Here is an 11,478-nt window from a genome sequence, read left to right as displayed (position 1 = left end):
TGCTGTAAGGAACCCTAGAGGCAGCATAGTGGAAAGAACAGAGGACCTAGCCGCTAGATAACCTTGAACAAGCCAATCCCTCTCTCTGAATTTGTTTCTTCATCTCTAATCTGGGCATCCTACCTTCTCCGAAGAATTAAATATGATAACACAAGGAAAGAAAGTTTCAGGCACTTACAATTGTTCGTTTAACTTGAATTTTGAATCTGTGGCAAGATCAGCCACAGAATCATTCTTGAAGTAACATTTTTAGTAAAGAAAGACATCAAGTTTCAAATACGTTTTTAAAAAATAATTACTTGGCAGGAAAATCGAAGAAATCCACATTAGTTTAGCCAACAGGAAAATATACCTAAAATTCATCTTGTTATACTACCACAAAAATTTTTAATTTTCATGCATATACTGTGTATTTAAAGAGAAAAAATCAGTATGACAACCTTAATTTCTAAAAATTACATTTATACCGAATAGGCTGATATTTTCTGAATCAAGCAGACTGGGGCCTAACAGAAGTACACCTGAATGAACAGAACACAGATCAGATCACCCGAAGCAACACCAGGACTGGGCCACATGCTGGTGGTGGCAGGACAAGCAGAACCCTCCTGGACTAAAACAGCCATCTGACCGCTAAAGATACACGACGCCCCCTCGTTCCAGCTGCCTGCAGGGAGCCATGGCTGATAGGTGACTATTTCCATTTTACTTGTACAAGATCAAGTACAGCTGGCAAACAGCACATCACTCCTGTAGGTCAGTCAAATGACTCAGATACTGTTGATGTACCCCAAATTTTGACCCTTATGAGACGTATCACAAATTTCGAGTTTTATGGTGATACATTATTGACAGGCAAGCGCCCACAAATGGGCCATTTCAGAAATTAAAGTAAGAGCTAATTCTATCTTAGCTCTTCCATCTCCACATCCCTCGCCCCTATTTTGTTTGAGGAGACATAGTGGTATGCGTCTTCCTTCACATTTGGATTCTGAGGGCGACACTAGAAATCCTAGTTAAAATAAAGGTCTGGGTGCACGGAATCGGCGACAGCTGGGCATGAAAATGAACCCTAACTACAAAGTGTCATAACTCCTTACGATGCAGAAAAGGACCCCCAACGAAATATTCATAAAAGACGCGGAGCTCACCGTCTTATTCTCCATCTTCTCAAAGAGACCCACAGAATCTGGTATCCTTTTGTTTAAAGAGCATCACCAGCAAGTTCCTACCTGAACTATCGTGCGTACACTTTGACCAGAGGATATAATCCCTCTCTTGGTTCCCAAGCGTCAGGGTGATCCCGCTGGAGCAGCAGACTGGGGTCAGGGCGAGCAGCTTGGCCGCAGACACCGAGTAGCAGTCTCTCTCCTTCACAGCCCACCTCTGACTCAGCATCATGTGGTTGCAAGGGATCAGGTACCTGGAATGACAAAGAGGGCGGCATTCAGTCTCCGCAAGGTCTGTTCCCAACCAGCGCCTCCTCAGCCATAATCAGGACTAATGGCCAGGGGTGACCCATCCTCTCCACACTCCCAATCCATCTATCCCACCAGACCCCAGGGTTCTCTCTCTTGCTTAAAATGTGTCAAGAGCTTCTTTCTTCTGACAGAACAACCCCCTGTGTAGAGCATTTGAGGGCCTTCACAATTTAAGCTGCACAAACTTCCTCATTTCTTAATGGAGCTGCTATCCTATCCCTCTTTGCCTCTGTGCCTCTGCACCCACTGTGACCTTCACCCAAAAGGTGCTTTCCCTGCATGACAAATGCCTTGTCATCCTACAAAGTCCAGCTTCAGTGTTACCTTTTCCAGGAAGGCTTCCAGGCTACCTACTCCAAGAAGACAGAGCTTCTCCCTCCGCTATGCACACAGACCTCTACTAAAGGACTAGTATTTAATAAGTTATTTTGGTGTTTGCCTCCTCAATACAATGTGCTCTCAGAGCAAAGGACCTCTTTCAATAATTCTGAAATATAATCCCAGGAACTCTGCCTCCTAGTGGGCACTGAAGGACAGTGGAATCACTGCATCATACAAGTCTCCTCCCATATTCTCTTGAGTGACTATGAGAAAATATGGTGGCCAAAGACTCACTGAGGGCCCCATTTCACACAAAACACTTTTGGTTGGTGATCAAAAGCATCCTAGTATCATCATGACCATGGAGACAAGAATATCTGAGCAATCGTTTCTGACACGCTTAGAACACATTGTGGGGAGAAGAAAGTGTGTTCAAACCAAGCATATTTCATGATTTAAGTCGCTATACACGGATTTCTGCTCTTTGTTGAAATATTTTTAAAAATGGTACTGGATCAAACCTAATAAAGCTACTTATCAAATATAACCAGTGTGTAGCTTGAAATTATATTGGAATAAAGAGGTATTGGGAATTTATAACTTTGCAAACACATGCTTTCGGTAGAAACTAAGAATTTTCTTCTGAGTAAATTAAATAAAGGAAGATCCCCTGTAGGTTGAAGGAGAGATTCTACAACAAGTGGGGGATTCATTTCAAATAAATAACCCCCTCATTTAATGCAGTACTTCTACTGTGTCTTTATAATGAAAGCTTATTCCAGAGGGAAGGGCAGGAAAACTGTACACTGACTCTCTGCCTTTCCATCATTTATAGAGAAAGATTTTTTTAAAACACGTAAAAACAAAACAGACAAACAAACAAAAATGAATGTTCACTGCAGCATTATTTACAATAGCCAAGTTAGGGAAGCAACCTAGGTGTCCATTGATAAATGAATGAATAAAGAAGATGTGGCACATAAACACAATGAAATATTACTCAGCCATAAAAAAGAATGATATCCTGTCATTTGTAACATGGATGGACCTAGAGGGTATTGTGCTAAGTGAAATAAGTCAGACGGAGGAAGACAAATACCATAGGATCTCACTTATATGTTGCATTTTTTTAAGTCAAAACAAACAAACAAACCAAACATAACAAACTCATAGAAACACAGAACAAACTGATGGCTGCCAGAGGGGAGAGCATTGTGGGCATGAGTGACAAGGTGAAGGGGATAATAGTGAGCAACTTTGAACAGTGACAGATAGTTACTAGTATGGTGATCACATCATAAGATATAAAATGTTAAATCACTATGTTGTACACCTGAAACTAATATAATATTGTACTATTATTGGCCAACTATACTTTAATTTAAAAAAAGAAAGAAACAGAACAAATGTCAGATGCTTCCCAATGTCAAATATCAAAATGAAGTGGCTGTCGGTAGCAAAAAGTCACTGAGGAATTTAGTATAAGTATTTCTCATCAGACTATCTTTTCATTTTTACTCTACTTATTTTGTTTAGGAGTCTTATTTAAATTCAGAAAGTCATAAATATAATCACAAAGTAATACATATCTGATTTTAGGAGTCCAGATTACTCAAAGCCGTCCCACAACATAGCAGGAAAAATATATATTGTCCATACTGTCCTCCCTCTCTTCATTTTTTCCCCAACTCTCTGCACCCCTTGTCCGTTTTCTCTTTTCCTGGGTATCGCTCATTAAAACAAATCATCATCACTTCTGAAACAATTCAATGACAACCAGTGGATAACAAAGCACACATATTGCCTATTGCTCCATCGACAATAAAAACAAACAAAACAGTGCAGTACAATGACGTAAGCAAGGTGCTTCTTGTGGGATGATGATGACCTGAATAACAGACCACGAGGCAAACATTTAGAAAGCAATGTTAACGAATTTCAAAAAAGATTGTTTCGTTTTCAAAGACAGTATGGCCACATTTCTCCTATTTGTCCTACCTGAGGCGGGGGGGGGATCCCCCCCCCGGCCCCCCCCCCCCCCCCCCCCCCGCTCCAGACACCTAACTCCCGTGCTCGATGGAAATGTTCCTGAAGTGCACACACAGCTGCTCTTTGAGCAAAACAGCCTCTCTAAACACAACAGGCAATGCAGTTCGTAAAGCTGACAATGGACCAGCACTTCTGAAAAAAACACCCTACCCAGAACATTCATCAATGGCATCCGGAGGATTAAGCAGTTAAATTCTGCCTAAACTGGGAAGCGCCAGGAACCTGGGGGTGATCTCTCCCTTCACTGCTCGCCAGCATTTCTGCCTGCCTTTGGCCTATCACATGTCACATCCATGGAGATGGATCATTTCTCCTTGGTTTTCTGTTCACTAAAATAGCCTCTCTTTGGGGAGTATCTTATTTCAATGTACTTTTCTGATATTTTGCTAACTGAAAGAAGGATATCAGTTGCAATTGGATTATCACTTTGAGACGTCAATATTTAAGAGTATTTGGGTTGCAACGAAATTGATGTAGTTATTATTTATTTATCACATAACAAATAACTCCATTAAAAGGATTCACATAACCTTCACTGCTCTATTGCCTCCCAGATCTACAAATTTATCGTGTACACTTGAGTGACAACAGTGGCAACAACAAAAGGATGGCTTACAAATCTATTTTTTATGTCCCTTAAGATAAAGTTCAAATGAATAACAGAATAAGGACTTTTCATTGTCCTTGCTTTTGGTACAGATTCTAAATCAGAAGAGACATTGTTTTCATTAGTTTAAAACGCATTTTCTAGAAAATTCCACCTCCTTAAATTTGTGCAATACCTCATAGCATTTCAACACATTTTCACAGATATCACCACAGTTGATCCTTTTAAAAACCTTATGAGGCAGCAAATTCCAAAACCAGAACAGGTCAAGTCAAATCAGCAGTTCACTCCCACCCACTCTGGGGCCCTAGCTGGATTCTTGCCTCCACTGTTCATAGCCTTGTTTTCATATTTTTTATCTCTTTATCTCTTTCTGCTGTAAACTGAATAACTTCCTCAATCTATCTTCTAGTTCATTAAGTATCTCTTAATCTGTATCTTAAATGCTATTTACCCTAAACACTCAGCTTTTTTCATTTTAATATTTACAGTTTTTGTTTCTAAGAGCTCTAGTTGGTTCTTCCTCAAACCTGCTTGTCATTTTTATTTTATTAAAACTATCCATTTTCTTAAAAGAAAATAACACATGTTGGTGAGGATATGGAGAAATCCATATGTTGGTAGGCATGTAAAATGGTGCAGCTGTTATGGAAAACAATAAAAAAAATTAAAGTAGTATTACCATATGATCTAGCAATTCCACTTCTAGGCATATACCCAAATATATGCAGGGTCTTCTAGAGATGTTTGTACACCCATAGTAGCATTACTCACAATAGCCAAAAACTGGAAGCAATCCACAGTGCCCATCAATAGATGAATGAATTAAAAATATGGTATACATAGAATCGTATTCTGCCTTAAAAAGGAAAAAAATCAGACATGGTACAACATGGATGAACCTTAAAGACATTTGTATACTAAGTGACATAAGTCAGGTACAAAAAGGCAAACACTATTGGTTCCACTTATATGAGGTACCTAGAGTAGTCAAATTCATAGAGTCAGAAAGTAGAACAGTGGTTGCCAAGGGCTGGGGGGAGGGAGAAATGGGGAGTTATTGTTTAATAATTACAGTGTTACTTTTGCAAGGTGAAAACAGTTCTGAGATGGATGGTGGTGATAGTTACACACCGATGTGAATGTACTTAGTACCACTGAACAGTACAAATAGTTAAGAGGGAAAATTTTGTTATGTGTATTTTGCCACAATTATAAATAATTTTAAATGTGGGGGGAAATCAGTAGTTCAGGGGGCAGAGACCAGGAAGTAGAGGTTGCCCAGGTATCTCCCACATGCCCAACTTCTGTGTAAGTCCTCTATTCGCTCTTCTCATGGATTCCCCCAGGCAGTGCGGCAGAATTAGAAATAAACCATTCAATAAAAGGCAACCTTCTTCATCATCATCGTCGTCATCATCAAAGAAACAAAGAAGAAAACCTAGGACCAGGTGGCTTTGTCCACATTTTCCCCATTATTCTATTCAGAACCTGAGATAATGTGTCCTTCATGCACTCTTCTAGTAATTCCTGATCCAGGAAATAACTAGTCCTGACTTGAGTATGTACATATTTCAACAATGAGCCAATTAATTCTTCACGTTCATAAGGTACAAATCTGTGTTTAAAAAAAAAAAGCCTTAACTAATATCATCTCTAAGGACAGTTTTTAGCAAACATCACTTTATAACCAGACAAAAGGCGAGGAGAGGCCACCTTGGAAATGTAGACAGCCAGCTTCCACCACCTGGCTCAGCTGGCCGGGTGGCCCAGTGTGGGGAAGCTCCGCCCCTCCGGAGTGGGACCAGGCTTCCAGGTACACTAAAAGAGATGCCTGCTTTTCATGCCTCAGAGAAGCAGTATTCGAGAGTTTACCATTTAAATATAATCAGGTTTTGCCCTTGTTGGAAGCAAAGTCTAGTTTTGGGGTATAGAAAAGGCTTTAATAGCTGCTCTGATGGATTTCACCCAGCGTTGCTAATGCATTCTATCATATCGGTAGAGAGTGGATGGGGAGCTAAGTAATCCTTCTGGGACAGATAACTAATGCCCTGCCCAGACTACCCCAGGCATTCACTCCTAATAGGATTTGTTCCCTGCTAATGCCTCAAGAGTGGTTGCTGATGACCTGATCTAAACCACTAAAAAGTCCAAAACTCTTTTTAAACACAGAAAATGAATAGGCGATATTCTCCCGTAACCGGATAACTCTGAAGGCCTCCACCATGATGGCACCACCAACCTTCCTGCCTGTTGTTTATCATTCGCTTTTGCAGGTGCTATAGCTACACGGCTAGCCAGCCATCAGAATACCCTGGATAGTTTGTAAAACATGCCCACCCACAATGGGCGGAGCCAGCCCCTCTGGAGAAGGCCAGGAATGTGCGTTTCTAACTAGCTCTGGGGCGATGCCATGCTGCTGTCCCCCTGATGACACTCCCATCCCCTTCCTTTTCCAAAGAACTACCTCTTTAGAAAGGCTGATACAGGTACTTGGAATGCCATCTCCCTGTAATTCCACCTACATTGTATCAAAGCCCACATGGGGGGCAGGGGCAGTCCAAGTCTCCTCCTCTCCTACTGCTCTGGCTTCTTCCACCATATTCCCAGAGCGGGGTCACAGGAAGGGTCGGGAAGCCCGGTAAGGAGGGAGGAGGTGTGTGGGGGGAGGGTGCCCAGGGACCACCAGAGGGGAGTGTGGAGCACAGACCCAGCCTACCCTCCCTTTCTTCCTTTACAGAAGCAGCTGCTGCCCTGAGGGACCCCAGGAGAGGCAGACCTGGGCCAAGACAGGATTTGGGGTTCCTGAGTCCCCTTGCCAAATGTCCAAATTAATGTCGCCTTAATAGCAGTCTACTCTGACTCTCAACACCTGTCATCAAATACCAGCCACTCGATGAAACCCTTCCCACCGATGCCCCTGAAGGACACACCTTTTCTACCTTGTACATTGAGTCCTTTTCAACTCATCTGCTCCACACCTTACTCCCTTCTGAGCTGCACACAGAAAGTACTCATTAAATATTTACTGAATTTCATTGAAACATACATACAGGTTAGAGTGCACGTTGTATTTGTACCATTACCAAAGCAATAGTCACAGGAACCATATATCAACAGCATTTCACATTTAGAAAAGTTTGGGTTTTTTCCCCCCAAATAACACAGGTCCCCTTGTTTATGAAAAAGACATTCAGCCACACCTCAGAAGAGCTTTTATAATAATTCTGAAAATTTCCAAACATCCTACCTTTTCTTTGCAGGAGTATATTTGTAACATAATGTATTTGGCCCCCTGAAAACTTTTAACAGTAAAACTAAAATTAACCTTGGGAGATAGTGCAGAAATTAAATTGATTGGTCTTGATGATTTCCTTCCTTTGATGCACAGCCCCTATTCAGCTTATGTTACCAAAGAAATATATAATAGCAGCAGTACAGAGTGAGGCTTTCTTTAAAGGGAACAAAAGAGGTCACTCACCTCAGAACTAGTTGTAACATCACGTCCTCACAGTGTAAACCGATGAGAGTCCTAAATAATGCCAGGGACACCACACAGAGCTGGGGAACAATAAACACGTTCTAGTTCAGATATTGGAAGGACGGCTCCACTCTCCACAGATGGCAAATAAATCAAAAATACAAAATAAAATGGCCTTTTCTTCAGCAGTTTTGATGAAACATGCTGCTGCCTCAGAGAATGTGCATTACGGGTATTCAGGCTATCAGCTCTGTAGGATTCTATTAGAAAGACTACGCCTGGAATTATACCATTATGCAGAACTGCCCCCCTACAACATGACTCCCTCACAGTTCCACCTGTTTAAGACCCACATAAAGATCTTGCTTGTCACCTGTTTGCCTAAGTTATTTTCAGATATGACATTCATTATCTACAAGGCAGGGCTAACAGGAAACTGCATATGCTCTGGCCAAACTTCCCTCTCAAGTTCTCAGCCCTGAGCTGCAGCTCCTCGTGGATTTGGGGCAAACCTTCTCCTCTGTTCCATTTTCAGTTGTGTTGAGGGTGTGATAATACGCTTTTCTAAGAAGTTCATTAAAAAAAAAAGAGACTTCTCTCACTCTGATTTCCAAAAAGGAAAGATACACAACCATACTGGAAAGAAATCAAAGGTATATTATAAAATCGTCATGCCCTTTTGGGAGTAAGCGCTTATCATTCTATCAGGCCAGGTAAGTAATTGTAATTCAGGCTCTCCTTCTTTGTACAGGATGCATGCATTGGAGAGTTATAGGGACAGGTTTATCTGGATCTTTACAGATTAGAAATAGGAGTGAACTATTTTGTAGGAGGATAATTCTGCATAATGGCCTAATTCCAGGTTTAGGCTTTCTAATCGAATACTATAGGAGACAGACAGTCTGAATACACATTCTCTGTTTACTCTTACAACTCAATGATACAAAGACAAGTACACTGTGCTGTGCACCTAGACATTGATTTGAAGGGTTACTATGGTAATACTGTATATAATATAGTATTCTTAACTATAACCATCATGTTGTATATTAGATCCCCAGGATTTATTCATCTTATAGCTGGAAATTTATACTCTTTGATCAACACTGTGCACTTTGATAAACTATAGTAGCTATTTAAGCTTTTATCTTTAGAGTAAGTGTACTGTTCCATAAACTTAACTTATTCTTTCTAAAGGTTATTCTTTGTGTATTATCAATCATTTGGTTCAGTTCAGGTTTAGAAATTTAACTTTCAATCTATTGGTATCATTTAATTTAAAGTGTAACTCTTGTAGATGGCATATGGTTGGCTCTTCTTTTCTTATCCAGTCTGACAATCTCTGCCTTTTGATTAAGTTTTTAACCTATTCACATTTAATAGTATTGTTATAATTGGATTTCTGTCTGCTGTTTTACTTTTTGTTTTCATATGTCATAATTTTTTATTCTCCTATTCCTCTTTCACTGTCTTGTTTTGCATTAAGTGAATATTTTCCCTAGTATAACATTTTATTCCTTTAATAATATATATATATATATATATATATATATATATATACATCCTCACCCAAGGACATGTTCATTGATTTTTAGAGAGAGGGGAAGAGAGAAAGAGAGAGAGAAACATTGATGCAAGAGAGAAACATTGATAACTTGCCTCTCGTATTCATCCTGACTGGGATTGAACAGGCAACCGAGGTATGTGCCCTGACCGTAATCAAACCTGCACCCTTTCGGCATATGAGAAAATGCTCCAGCTAGCCGAGCCACACCAACCAGGGTTCACTATATTTTTTAAGTTATTTTATTAGTGGTTGCTCTCGGCCTTACCATATACATCTTAACTTATCAGACTTTACTTCAGATTTACACTAAATTAGCTCCTGTGAAATAGAGAAATATCACTCCTATACAGCTCTACCCCTTCCTCTTTTGTGCTATTATTATTATACATACCATATACATATATGTTGCAAACTCAATAATCCATTAAGTTATTATTCTTTTACTTTTAAAACAATAATTATAATTAAATAAAGATAGCCTTTGGTAGAGGAGGGGGGTTGCAAAGGGCAACAATAATAGTATAAGAGGATTTTCAAAGTTGATCAGAACTTTAAACTAAAGAATGACTTCCTAAATTCACAACTGCCCAGACTTCCATTTCAAAATACTTGAGGACAGAACTATAATCTCTAACATCCAGACTTGCTACACTCTGGTTCTTTGGCTTTGCCTGCACTTACACCCATATGTTCTGCTGCAACGTGCCTCCTCCGAAGCACATTCTGCTAGTTCCACAGAAGAAAGTGCCAACCCAGACAAATTGAGAAACATGTCCTATGAAAGGCAGTAAGTGCCACCCCCCTGACAAAAGGACACCTAATAGCAAAATGCATTCTCTGTTTCCAAAGTAGAAAAGATAATGGCTGCAAGAAAAAAAAAAAGGTGGGGAAGGGGGCAGAGAAAAAAAAATATTCATAATCTTACTCCAAAACAAACTCCCCTGAAATCTTACCCGAAATGGGGTGTTGATTCGACTGGTGAGAGTGTCTAGGATGTGAACATTCTCGTGCTGGTGCAACAGGATAAAACGGAGGAAGATCTCAAGTAGTGCTGGCTCGGAGATGCTACGCAGAAACAGGTCCAAGTAGGCAGTTGTGGTCATGACCTCCTCCACAGTCACCTGGGACCAATGACAGAGTGAGCACAGGTGAGCATCTTCTTGACACTATGATACATGCCTCCCCGATGGCCCCTGGCCTCACCGCAGTGACCCCATCAAGGCAAGGACACACCTGCCACAAGAACACACCTCAGAGCTTCATCTGAAGCCCATAACCTATTCACACTCTACACTACCTCACGCTGCTTCCGCCCTTTAGTTCAGTAAGGGAAAAGCAAAGGCATAAAGAAGCCATTCAATGTTCAGACAACTCCAATCATCAAATGCAGTTCACACACCATAAAGATTTCAGTATGTAATCTCAGAGGGGAAAAAGATAATGGAAAGTATTTACACGGTCAGTAAAGGATTAATTAGATAGCTCAGCATAACTTGTTTCATTATTAGTCATTCAATAAGTATTTGTTGAGACCTGCTATGTATTAGGAGCTGGAAACATTAAGAAGATATTTTTGGCCAGGAAGATGGATTATACATACGACCTAACATGCAAAATAATATGCTAACAAATGGCAAATGAGAGGTGAAGACACAAAGGGATGCAGATGTTCAGATGCGTTTCTGGAAAGTTGCAAGTCACTGCATAATATGCATAAAGTGTTACTTATAATCTGCTCTAAGAGTTTACGGCTCATAAAGTAACTGGATTTTTTATAATACAAATTAGTATTTTCTACGTGGTGTGATCTTCCACATGCAGTAAAATTCCAATCTTTCAGGAAACAGAACGCCCTAAAGAGTTAAGTTTTTCAAAGAGCTAAGGATGTGATGCTTAAAGCATCAAGAAATTAACGTTACCATCGTGACTGGGAATATTTTAAGAGCTAGCATACATCTGTCTTCCTAAAAGC

The 11,478-nt window shown here is 40.3% G+C and overlaps 1 protein-coding gene across 12 annotated transcripts in view; it reads right to left on the bottom strand.

Moving 5' to 3' along the window:
* Window positions 1-11,478, bottom strand: part of FAM160A1 (family with sequence similarity 160 member A1) — a 195,330-nt gene that overhangs the window by 13,909 nt on the left and 169,943 nt on the right. For all 12 annotated transcript variants that reach the window (XM_014455848.2, XM_014455851.2, XM_006081777.3 and 9 more), the window contains 3 exons: window positions 10,460-10,627; window positions 7,940-8,019; window positions 1,233-1,423 (listed from right to left, as the gene is read on the bottom strand). In XM_014455848.2, the coding sequence (XP_014311334.1) occupies window positions 1,233-1,423; window positions 7,940-8,019; window positions 10,460-10,627 (439 nt within the window). The remainder of the gene's footprint in view (window positions 1-1,232; window positions 1,424-7,939; window positions 8,020-10,459; window positions 10,628-11,478) is intronic.

Source organism: Myotis lucifugus, unplaced genomic scaffold (assembly GCF_000147115.1).
Source record: "Myotis lucifugus unplaced genomic scaffold, Myoluc2.0 scaffold_1, whole genome shotgun sequence".
NCBI classification, from domain to species: domain Eukaryota; kingdom Metazoa; phylum Chordata; class Mammalia; order Chiroptera; family Vespertilionidae; genus Myotis; species Myotis lucifugus.
This window is presented reverse-complemented; position numbering and strand designations above follow the sequence as displayed.